The sequence below is a fragment of the Podarcis melisellensis genome (assembly GCF_964234715.1).
Source record: "Podarcis melisellensis genome assembly, chromosome: 4".
In the NCBI taxonomy this organism is placed as follows: domain Eukaryota; kingdom Metazoa; phylum Chordata; class Lepidosauria; order Squamata; family Lacertidae; genus Podarcis; species Podarcis melisellensis.
The window spans coordinates 37,573,524-37,586,481 of NC_138531.1; the positions used below are offsets into that span (position 1 = coordinate 37,573,524).

Consider the following 12,958-nt stretch of genomic DNA (forward strand, 5'->3'; position numbering starts at 1 on the left):
GATGAATTAGAGGAGAGTTAAGGGAGCTACTGCTGTCTATTTTTAAATGACTATTATTACAATTTGCTGTAAAAACGTTTGGAGGATTTGTCTTGCTGTGAATGTTGACTCGGTATAATAAAGTTATTTCTAAACGAATGTGTATTCGCTTTGACTCATTGGAATTGTGCTCAGTTAAGGTTGCCTCTGTAGGGTTAGCATTTTGGGAGATGGATTCAGTTGCCTATCAGAAATTTAGTCTTGTGAAATTAACGTGGCTAAAGCGCTCCTGTGTGGGGGAAAGAACCCAACATGCTTTTGAAAGGCCCTTTTCTGGTTAGGAAATGCACTGGGGAAATGCACTAAAAAGTATAGGATAAACTATTGGTTGACAGGAAGATACAAAGCTTCCACACAAGCAAGTCAGGGTGAATGCTCACTGTCATATCACCCACCCACAAACAAATCAGAGTGGCCTCTCAGTAAAGAGTAGATATCATATAACATCAGGGTGGATGTTCAAGGAACAGACAAGGCATGGGTTGCATTCTTGGGTCTATATCAAGTAACTATGTCAAGTAGTAAAGCAAATGCATACATATATTTTTAATTCTTAAATCTGTGTGTATGTGTCTACTGAGTAAGAGATGTCAAAATGAAATTAAGAAGTTTAGATAAGGGAAATACATGCTGCATATTAAAGCTGCAGAATTTAAATTTGAAAGTGTTAGGATTCCTCCCGATAGAGTAGGAAGAGCCTGGGGACTCATACTGTATCTTGATGCTGTCCCTAACATGGGAATATTATTACAGGATTCCATTCCATTCATTAGAGCTAAAATGTAAGTAGCTGATTCCCCCTACTTCTGTACTCTCAGATGGGAATCATGATAAATGTTGAGATATTGAATGCAATGAGGAAACACAAATGAATTTACTATGTAACTCCCTAGTCCCTCCTCCCAAACATGAAACACCCCATTGGAAATGGACACTACATGATTCCCGATGCAGAGAGACTGTGCCACGACTGGACCACCCAACAGTGGTATCCAGAGAAGGACCCCTTCCAAGGAACTCAGTGGCCAGGCTGGCACCTACTGACAAGGTACCGTATTTTTTGTTCTATAAGACTCACTTTTTCCCTCCTAAAAAGTAAGGGGAAATGCGTGTGCGTCTTATGGAGTGAATGCAGGCTGCGCAGCTATCCCAGAAGCCAGAACAGCAAGAGGGATTGCTGCTTTCACTGCACAGCGATCCCTCTTGCTGTTCTGGCTTCTGAGATTCAGAATATTTTTTTTCTTGTGTTCCTCCTCCAAAAACTAGGTGCGTCTTGTGGTCTGGTGCGTCTTATAGAGTGAAAAATACGGTACTTCATCAAGTATTTTGGGCCCCAAGCTCTTTAGAGCGTTGTATGTCAGTGGCAGCACCTTCAATTGGGCACCATCATGTAAAACCAAGCCATCATGAAAATTCAAAAACTCCTATATTATTTTCCCAAACTAGCCAAGTTCTCCTCCCCGAATCATACTGTTATCATTCAGTACACCCCTTTGAAATCATAACCACAAACAATATTTATTTAATTTTCTCACATGCTTGAGCACTTGTTCTCTGTGTGTTTTGATGTGAATATCTGAGCTATTTTGGAGAACAATAGAGATGGTAATACATGCAGATATGGTGATGTCTGATCCACTACTATATTTTGAGCTAGATTATTTTTGGCCAAGTTTTTTTTTAAGCACTCTTGTCCACCTGGCATCTTGTCCACCTGTCCATCTGTGTGTGGATATATTTTTTATCCCAACCGTTTCTAAAAGTGATTTGAGACAAAGCACATATTTGGTCCCTATAATATTTTCCCTTTTAATTTGCCCTAAATTGTCATGTTTACAATGGTAATGGTAAACACTAAAAAACTATTCTATACGAAACTATTATTTGAGCAAGTATAATTCACAAAGCACAATTTTATTATTAAGGCTTTCTGAACCTTTCTCAAGAAAAATCGTTACCAGATGTTCAATAAAATACCAATAAGATATTTTAAAGAAAACCTACCCAAAGGGCAAGAGTAAAGGAAGGGAAAGAATATGTCAATTTGTTATATGTTAAGTAAAATGATACTCCCTATAAAATTAAGACTTCAGGAAATTTAATTGCTACTAATCTAATTCATCCACGTAGCATGCTTGTAGTAAGAGACCATGCCTTGAAATATCTAATGTAGAAAGAAAATATTTTCTTATCATGGAATCAGTTTTTGACACATCTGTGATTTGATCAGAGAAAACTTCCTGCCAAATGCTGAAACCTGCCATCGCAACCCAACTCCCTGAGGTTTGTGTGTTTTTCAATATATGAGGTTCCCTGAGTTTCATCGCCGTTAGAGATATATAAATGAGGGCAAAACGTCAAACCTTTAGAAAAAGAAAACAAATGTGCTCTGTCAAAAACATTAACATTTTGCTAAATGCATTGAATTGTACCAGTGACACAAATTCATTTCAAACAATTTATATGTTCCTTTTTCTTCTCTCCTCCCCTCACCTCTTCACATTCTCTCACCCTCTAATGGAACGTGAGAAGAAAAGAGAAGATTGTGAAGAAACAAGATAACAGTTTTCAAATATCTGGCAGGCTTTCCTGCAGAAGATGGAGCAGTCTTGTTCTCTTTTGCTCCAGAGGGACGGACTAGAATCAATGGGTGCATAGACACCATCTTTGGGAGCGAGCATGGGGGCTTCGGCACTCCCAAAATTCCCACTGTGGGTGCCTGGCTGGGCCACCCAACGCGTCAAGTATGTGACGTCACATGGAACGACATAGGCGTCATTGCTGCAACGGAGCCAGAGGCCGCAGCCCAGTCAGCACCACTGTGCCAGAGAGCCAGCGGAGGCAAGGCAGCGGGTGACAGTGGGCAGAGGCCAAGCAGGGCTCATGCATGCAACTGGAGGTCATAAAAAGCACATAGGAACCCATTTTTGATGCCAGATTTTAATTCAGTGTACAGCTACAGGAAATACAAGCCCATGCTCTACTGTAGAAGATGCACTCATTTCAGGAGAAAAACGTTGTAGGCATCTATACTCTCTTTTTAAAATTTTATTTATACTTTTCACTGATTTGACAAGCATTTTGACATTTCAGAACTTGACTTCCTTCCCCCGCTTTCTGCAGTTCCTTAATTTTATTTTAAATATCTTCTCCGTATCCAAATTTGTTCATTTATTCATCTTCTTTAAATATATACTCTTATGAAACTGCAGGTTATTACAATAATCCTGCCAATGTTTTTATCTGCTTAGAATTTATCTGTAAATATTCAATAATTCTTTTATAAAAAGGATTGTTATCTTGATTTCTTTTTCTTCTGGTAAGTTTTTGCCATTTCTGCATATTCCGTAAGTTTTTGTGTCCATTCTTCCTTTGCTAGGACTTCTTCTCCTTTCCATTTTTGGCCATCTACACTCTCATTCTCCTCAAAGGGAAATAGAGATGGCTAATTAGAAATGAATGGGGTCAGTGGCAATCCAAAGACTTTAAGAAAACAATTAGTAGCATCATTGAAATGTCTGCGTTGGGTTTTTGGTTTTGGGTTTTTTTACTGCTGATGGCACCCAGAAGCACCTGAGATTCTCTAGGCACTACTTTCAATTATATTTCTTCTGCACTTTGGATAATAAATTTAGGATCTCTTTAATGGGAAAATTTGGTATGTAATGAACCATCATGGCCACTAGAGGGTGGTTGCAATGCACACAAGAATCCAAGAAGAAGCGAGGAATACTGTATCCTGTTTTGACTGAAATACAGTACAGTGGTACCTCGGTTTACAAACTTAATCTGTTCCGGAAGTCCGTTCTTAAACCGAAACCATTCTTAAACTGAGGCGCACTTTCCCTAATGAGGCCTCCCGCCGCCAGTGCCCTTCCACCGTTCAGATTCCTTTCTTAGACCGAGGTAAATTTCTCAAATTTACCGGGACACTATTTCCGGTTTTGTGGAGTTTGTAAACCGAATCGTTCATAAACAGGACTGTTCTTAAGACGAGGTTCCACTGTACTATATTTCACTGCCATAATGAGTGGTTTTGAATTTACTAATCTGAATTCTGATTGCGCTTCCTGCTACTTGCATAAATGTTCAATGTGTTTCCATTTAATGGCAGCAAATTTTGAAAGCTAAAAGTTCATATGGAGGTGGAGTGCCAATATTGATTTTGGTTAATGATTAAAACAAAAACCTTTGTTAAAAAACCCCCAAACCTTTTCTTGAGAAAATAAAATATCTTAATTATTTTGAAATTAAAAAGAAAACTGCCATCAATGAATTTTAAAAATTTCATTCACAAATGTAAAATATATCAATATTCAAAAGTATGGTATGTAAGGATTCATATTTGGGGTCCATTTTGTTTCACAGCTGTGGCGATTCTAGCATGTTCATTCTGACCCTTAATTTAAACACCTATTTTTTGTCTTTGTAAACTTTTTATGTGGTTTTAAAGCAAAATTACTTTGTTTTGTCTTGATATAGTCTGCAGATTAACTCAATCAATTCTGTTCTATTCATGTTACACTTAAGAAAAAGAAAGAAAGAAAGAAAGAAAGAAAGAAAGAAAGAAAGAAAGAAAGAAAGAAAGAAAGAAATCTCTACTTCGGTCAGCAGCAAACCCCCCCCCCTTTTTAAAGCTGAGAGATGGAAGAACACAAACAAGAAGTTCATGAATGCCAAATTTTTACACTCCCAATTTCTTGAAGAGCTGTGGCAGAAGTTTACTGACTAGACTGGTTTATCCACATACAGGACTGACATAGTTATGTTTTGGGAATCTGGATAAATAGATATTGCAGCGATGTGACTTGACATGCCATGACAAGCTTAAGTCTGGAACAATGCCTGACGTAAAACATACATTCTTTATTCTATGGGAGTGAAATAGGGTGTGAAAACATCTTATCAGGAAAGCGATATGTCTTAAGCAATCCTTGAGAGAAAGAAAAAAGGGAATAAAACCACATATGGAGGAAACACAGGTGTTATATGAAAACTGACAGGAGGTTCTCTCTAATGCCGCCATTCTGCTTATGCAACAGACTTCCACTTGCACAACAGAGCTTCCCTCTCCTCTCCAGCCGGTTGTGCACCCTCAAAATCTTCTGCAAAAAGTTGGATACAACTCAAGTGTCTTGATAAATCAGTGATGCAAAAGTTTTTGTCCTGGTGGCACTTTGGTTAACAATGATGGATCAGCTAGTTTGCAATTGGTTTAGGAGGACTGACATTTCTAACTTCATCTCAAAGCAAGTATTGCATATGGAGGAAACTTTTTTCCATTTTCCATTACATTTCACCTGCTCAAACAAAGAAATGCCTCGAAATATACTTTAACGCTATTGCTTGAGTTCTATTTTCCAGCCACATTTTTCTGTTGCGTTACTTTCCTTTACAGAAAGTATACAGTCATACTTCTGTTGTCAAACTTAATACGTTCCAGGAGTCCGTTCGACTCACTTCCAGGTTTTCGGCATTCAGGAGCCAAAACGTCTGAGTACCAAGGTGTTTGACAACCAAGGTACGACTGTAAAGAGGTCTTTGTCAGCTGCATTTAAGTACAGTCTAATTAAAACCCATAATATTTATTATTTATTTATTTTGCAGATTTATAAACCACTTTACAGCCAGAGACTATCAAAGTGATTGTAAGATAACATGTCTTAAAACACAAAAGGTACAAACTCTTTAAAAAGCAATGAAATAATTTCTAAAAACTCTACAGGCAATAAAACATTTAATATTAATATTCCATAAATTAACAGGCACTTCAGGCCCGTTAATTTATGGAATATCACATTTCAGGCAAAGCATTCAAAGTCTTAAACAGTCACCTAAACATCAAGGTGCTTGGTGCCTGTATAATTTCAGCTGCCAACTTATTCCAGGGGGCTGGAGACACAACACTAAAAGTCTGGTTTCTAGTACAAAATAAGTGTACCTCTGGAGCAGTGCCAGTGATCCATCTGAGGAGTGCTTTTGATGGGCAAGGATATATGAGGCAAGGTGCTGCTTAGATAATCTGGTCCCAAGGTGTTTAGGGCTTTAAAAGCTTGAACTGTGTGCAGTAGCATATTGGCAACTGCCTCGTCAGAAGTGTTCTATAGGGTTAATGGGATGCTCCAGTCAACAACTTAGCTGCTGCATTTTGCACTAGCTGCTGTTTCTGAGCTTAGCCAAAGGAAAGCCTTACACAGACAGCAATAGTCCAGTCTTGGAGTTACTTGTGCTAAGATCGCAGTGGCGAAGCTATCTTGGTCCAAGAACAACCATAACTTTCCTATTAACCAAAGCTGGTAACTAGTCATCTCCTGGACCTATAAGCCCAAAGGAACACAAGGCTTACTGGCACAAGGAGTGAAAATTGCTTACCTTTCTCCTACACTCAGTGTAAACCACTGCCCATAAGAGCATCCTGGCTGTTCAGAAAGTGGTATTGTATGGCCGTGTTGAGTATCTTCAGAATGTGTTCCATGCTCCTAATAGTATTAGGAATTACACTAACTAATTGCCATTTCATCAGGCTGTATCTTAACAATCCTTATCAGGCCAAATGCTTGTCGTGTATACAAGATTTATCACTATGAGTCAGTACCGATTGCTGTCTCATTCATCTGCTAATACGCCTGAGTCAATATTTTCCCCCTCAGAATATGACACATAAATTAATATCTGACATTTCTTCACATGATAGGAATTTATATGAAATTTAAATTAAGGAAGCTATCATTCCTTCTGAACATGCAACAATAGACGCAACTCACTGGTTGTCATTTCCTTATTTAATTTTTAAAATGGTCAGTGGTGGACCCATTTCCCCAAAGAGGTAATTTCATTAATTAGGAAATTCTAATCTGTATTTTTTGCCAAGGGAAGTTAAATAAACTACTAGTATTTAGATGAGACTCAATCAGTCAATTAAATCAGAAATTGTTCATATGCCCCTGCATTTAAAAGAAAGATTTACCGTATTCATTATCATATATATTCAAGACTCGACGTGACACAAAAGGGAGGATCAAGTTCCTAGTTAGCTTGGTTATCTCTTCTGCAATTTCTTCGCACTAGGAAATGGCTATGGTCTAGAAATTGCTCCAAAACATTCAAAACATTCAATCCTTATAGTGAAGACACTTCCTTTCCAGATCTTCCTTTCCACTTGCAGAGAGGCAGATCCTCCATACCCTCGGGGCCCCAGAGATGAGGCCCAACAACTAGGAGGAATCCAGCAAAATTAAGCTCTCCAAATTTATTTGCATTTCCCGGGAAGTTCTCATTGGAAGCTCATATAGCATAGCCGCCTCAGAGAGGCAATTTTTGTCAAGATCATGGCAGGGACAGAAAGAATTAACTTTTCATTCTACTGTCTAGCCCATCCCAAGCTGCTATGTATACAACCCAAAAATGTGCACCTTAACTGTATGTATGCAATTAATGTCACGTCTGCCTTGGCCCTTTAAAGTATATTGGAAGAAGGAGTGAAAATAGGACCAGGGCTGCATATTCTGAGTGACGGTTAACCCCCTTCCCTTCTCTGCAGGGTACTGTTCAAGTTTGGTAGCTTCTTGCTCACCCAAGCCCCACTTCAGCAGTCTGATGCTATTGTGCTACAGGGCTGGTGGGAATTTCCAATCTGCACATCCTTCCATCCTGCAAATATGACATGAAGACTGGCAGCATGAAGCCTGCTGTGTGGCAATCCCTTGCAGATGGTGGCAGTGCCTGGAGACAGACTGTCACACCATGTATCCATGGCAATGACCAGAAGAGGACGAGATGCCTCCAGCTGCAACAAAGCATCTCTCTCTCTCTCTCTCTCTCTCTCTCTCTCTCTCTCTCTCTCTCTCTCTCTCTCTCTCTCTCTCATCAGCAAGTGCTGTGACTCTCCAATGGTTTGACTTCATGCCCAAAGGTGCACTCTTCCCTTGTCTCTTGAAACAGATGGGTGCCCACACCATGATTCCCTAGTCTGTGAATGTGTGAATAGGGGTGGTTGTGTGTTTGCATATGTATGTGCATGTGCTTATACACATGACTCTGCAACCCCCAAGTCACCACCCACCACCACATGTGGCCCCTGGGATAAAAATGTTGCTTACCCCCTGCCCTACATACATACAAATGGTTTATTTATTTCTATAGTGTTTAGCCACACCTTTCCACTAAGGCTCTCCCTTTCTCCATTTTATACCAACAACAACCCTCTGAAGTAGGTTAGGTCACCCAGTAGACTTTACGACTAACTGGGGGTTTGAACCATGGTCTCCCTCATCCTAGTCGGACACTCTAACCACAACACACCAGCTCTCCAGTGGTGTGTGTGTGTGTGTGTGTGCGCGCACACACACACAGAGTCATATCTCCACTTACGTATCCCTCCAGTTACTTAAACTTCAGGATACGTAAGCAGCAAACCGGGAAGTATATTTATGGGTTTTTGCCGCATGCGCAGAAGTGGTCCCTCCGGTTGTAGAAACCTCGGGATCCGACCAGAGCTCCAGAATGGACGTACCACTGTATATGTATGTATTTACTGTTGCTCTCATCTTCAAGTTGGGACAGACTAGACATTTCAGTAATCAAATATGATTTGCATGTTTTGTGCAGGCGGAGAAAATCTACATGAGATATGCAGGGAATGAACAGCGTGACTGTTTTTTCTCACTGACAAATACTCTTCACAGATACTGTAGTTATACTGTGGTTCTGTTTTGTGGCTTCTGCAACCTCAGATCAGCTATGACTCAGCCATACTTTTTTTCACAGACAATACTGTGGTTAAAGACCAGGGTGAAGAACCTGGAAACCAATGCTCTATTTATGAGAGAAAAGGTAGAGGGTTTTTTTTTAAAAAATGAAACCCACAAGGTCCATCTCAAGCCCTACTTTGGATGAAATCAGCCTCCCTCTGCCTTCTTAATATAGTTACTATGGGTGCTGCTTCCCTTGCCATTCCCAAGGCTACAATGCTGTGTATACTTAATTGGGAGTAAATCACACTGAACTCACTTCTGAGTAAATATAGTTAGTATTGGCATGCAAGTTTGCAAAGTCAGAGATAACTGCAATATAGACCGTTGTGAAAAAGCTTATATCAATTGTACGTGTGTGTGTAGAATAAGTTAACGGAGGATAATAATGATTGTTTATTAAATGTCTATAATGCCCTTCATCTGAGGATTACAGGGAGGTTTACAATATAAAAACATAAAAATATGCAGCATAGTAACAAAGCCTATGCCCCCCCCCCATGGTGGTCAGTGGTTACTAGTCATGATGGCTGTATTCCACCTCCACCGTTGGAAGCAGTATCCCTCTGAATCTTCTTACTTCTTTGCAGGGGTGTCGCAAGGGGGGTGGGGTGGGTGGGCCACCCCAGGCGTCATCCCTAAGGGTGTGTGTGACAAAATCCTCACCATTCGTATCAGCGCGGTGGCACTTGCACCCCCATTGGCAGTGCTCGCATCCTGCGGCGGCACTCACACCCATCAGCAGTGCTTACACCCCCATGGCAGCTCTCACATCCTCACACCAGCTCTCTCACCCATCGGTGGGGCTTGCATCCTCATGCCGTCTCCCTCACCCTCATTGGAAGTGCTTGCACCACCGTGGTGGTGCTTGGACCCGTGTCCTTGACGCTTGCACCCCCATAGATCCCACGCCGCAAGCCACAACTTTGGGGGACCGTTCCTAAAAAAAGCTCAGCAACTCTGGCCAAGCTTTCCTTCACTGGGTACCACTTGACCCTGCTACGCCTCTGCTTCTTTGGTGATCACTCGTCACCAAGTAAGATTGTCTCCCATGAATATGGTCTTAATGGTGTGTCCAAAAGTGACTGGATCCTTCCACAGTGGGGACAGTTTTTCGGGCGGGAGTTGATCACGGTGAGCGTTTGCCAAATGTGCCTTCCTCTTAGCTCATTTCTCCCTTTTGTCCTGAGTTTGGGCTTCTTCAAAGTCCATGACATGTTTGCTAGAGGCTATTCTCTAATTGGAGTGTTTGCAGGCCAGTGTTTCCCAGTTATCTGTGTTTATACATACTGCATTTTTAAAAGATTTGCCTTGAAAGCGTCTTTAAATCTCTTTTGTTGTCCACCGGCATTACACTTTCCATTCTTAACGTTGGGAATAGGGTCCTGAATACCAGTTTCTGCGAACTACAAGTGGACAGAGTACTACATGGACGTAGCCAGGATTTTTATGAGGGGGGTACGATTTTGTTAGGAGGGACAGTACCTCAGATTTGTATTGATTGTATTGATTTTGATTGACTTAGGGGGCAGCTGCCCCTCCCCCAGCTACACCTATTGCAGGCTTCCCATAGGCATTTGGTCAACCACTATGAGAACAGGATGCTGGAAGAGACTGGTCCTTCAGCCAGACTCAGCTTAGCTCTTCATTTCTTCTTCTCCTTCACTTTGGCTGAGTGATGGGGAGCTTGTGTTTCTTCTCCAGATGTTGTTAGGCCACAGACCCCCCCCATGAATCATGTTGGGCAGGGGTTGGTGGGTGTCGGGAGTCTCCGGGAGGGTGCCAGGTTCTGCCTCCCTGCTTGTGCATGTTGGGCTGCAATCCCATGCAGTATTGTTAAAAGGGAACATGTCCACAGGAAGAGCACTTGTTTCTAACTAGATGTGTACTGTACAGGGCTATGCATAAAGTGTGCCTTGAGCCTCAGCGCCAGTCGTAAGAGCCAACGACTAGAGCAGCGATCGGCAAGGTTTTTGTGGCTTGGGCCAGTTCACAGCCCCATAGACAGTGCAGTGCGCGTATGCATGCATGCATGCATGCATGCGCAAACGCTATTTCTGGCGCTCCTTCCAGCGCAGAGGTGTGTGCAGCTTCCCATTGGCTGCAGGAGCTTCCTGCAGCCAATGGGAAGCCAGCCAGCATCGCGGAAGGCGGTCCCCGCTCTGCTCCGCAGTGGTTTAGTTCGGTGCATGGGAGCCAACTGAGCAGGCGGTGGGGGTTTCCGAGTGGGCAGTGAGAGTCCATGGGCCAGCTAAATGACCCCCATGGGCAGCTTGTGATCCATGGGCCTTAGGTTGCTGACCCCTGTCCTAGCGGCTGAGGTCCTCCCCATTAAAAGATTTGAGCCCCCCTAAGTTAATGGTCATTGTCATTCAAATGGTTCTAGTTACAGGTAGATAGCCATGTTGGTCTGCCATAGTCAAAACAAAATTAAAAAAATTCCTTCGAGATATGTATCTGAAGAAGTGTGCATGCACATGAAAGCTCATGCCAATAACAAACTTAGTTGGTCTCTAAGGTGCTACTGGAAGGAATTTTTTTATTTCATTGTAATTGATGTGATTGCTTCCACCTCAACATTTGATTCAAGTTGGCATCCCTGGCATCAGTGGGCCTCTGCACACGTTTGCAAGGATACCTGCATCTCGTTCTGATATCCGACCAGCTTCCCTGGCAACATGATTTCAAGCAATGTGCTCTTGAGCGCAAACGTCGGGGGGGGGGGGAACCTGCCCAACTTTGCCTTATGCGTGTTTTTTTGTTTTAACTTTTAAAAAGAAACCCCACACAGCTCTCTCAGCTGCATTCATTCCTCTCGTCCTTTCAGACCCCATTTCAGAGCGGAGTCCTTTCATTCCTCTCAGGCCAGTTCCCCCTCTTTCTCCCTCACGAGGGAGCAGCTCTGCTGCTGCCGCCGCGCCGGAGACGAGGCGACGGGGCGGAGCGGGAGGCGAAGGGAGCTCGCTGGGTTTCCTTTTTTCCCCCTGCCCGAGCGGAGAAAGATGGCGGGGGCAGGCGCCGGCGGGATGGAGCTCAGGGAGCCGACGGGGCTGCGAGGCTGAGCTGCTGGAGGAGGCCGCTCTCGGGGGCTGCTGGGAGGCCGAGAGGGAGGAAGGAAGGGCGGGAATTTCGCGGTGGCGGCGCTCTCGCTCTTCCTCGGGCGAGAGGAGCCGGCGGCGGCGGCGGCGGCAGGGCTCGTCCCGGGGCCCGACCAGGGGTGTGGAGGCGGGAAAGCGAGAGGATGAAGAGCCCGGCGCGGCGGCGTTGTTGCTGCTGCTGCAACCCGGGGAGCCGCCCCAGTTGTGTCCCACCAGGCCGGGCCGCTCGCTAGTCCGTGCTGGAGGCGGCGCAGGGCAGCCCGGGCGCCGCGGCCGCAGAGCAGCTGCTGGAAGGGGAGCGCTTGCCGCCCAGGCTCCGGCCCCGCGGGGCCATGCCGTGGCTGAGCGGAGGGCGGCGGCGGCGCCAGCAACAACAGCCACCGCAGCAGCAGCAGCAGCCGCCGCCGCCGCAGCAACAGGCTCCAGCCGCTATGGGGCAAGGGATGGGGCAGCCGGCAGCGCCGCGTGGCCGGGAGAACTCGGAGCTGCCTTTGCCCGCTGGCTGGGAGGAAGCGAGGGACTTCGACGGGCGAGTCTTCTATATCGACCACAACACCCGGCAGACGTCGTGGATCGACCCCCGGGACAGGTCAGGAAGGGCGAGGAGGCCCCTTTTCCTCCCTCCGAAAGGAGGCTCCCTTTAGCAACAGCCCCGCCGTGTCCTGGGACGGCCCTTGCTTTAAGGCTGCGGGGCCTGCAGAAATGGTCGTCGGAAGGGAAGGGAAGGTCTAGGCATCTCGAGGGGCCTGTGATTTTAACTCGGTTCTAAGGGCCATCTTTCCCCGAGTCGCCTTCCTTCCTTGCAAGTTTTAAGGATGGACGTTCCCGGTTCCGGGGATAACACCGCAACTCCATTTTGTCCCGTGTCATTTTTTGGGAGGGGAAGCTGGCGAGAATAGTGTTGAGCGCGCCTCATTGTTCTCACTCGCAGGAGGTGGGGGGGCATTTTCTCCTTCGCAGTGCCGTGAAGCCAGGGCTGTTTTCTTTCCTTCTCCCTTCAGTATCTTGTTTTAGCAGATTGTGGTTTGAATTCCTATACCTCTGTCTGATAACAGCAACGGATTCTGACCT

At 44.3% G+C, this 12,958-nt stretch overlaps 1 protein-coding gene across 2 annotated transcripts in view; it reads left to right on the forward strand.

Moving 5' to 3' along the window:
* The first annotated feature begins 11,771 nt into the window (after nucleotides 1-11,771).
* The window catches only part of WWC3 (WWC family member 3), a 58,880-nt gene continuing 57,693 nt past the window's right edge, over nucleotides 11,772-12,958 (forward strand). Inside the window, exon 1 of one of the 2 annotated variants that reach the window (XM_081907533.1) lies at nucleotides 11,772-12,476. In XM_081907533.1, coding sequence (XP_081763659.1) covers nucleotides 12,220-12,476 — 257 coding nt within the window. In that variant the 5' untranslated portion in view covers nucleotides 11,772-12,219. The remainder of the gene's footprint in view (nucleotides 12,477-12,958) is intronic. The other variant, XM_081907532.1, reaches the window with a different exon arrangement.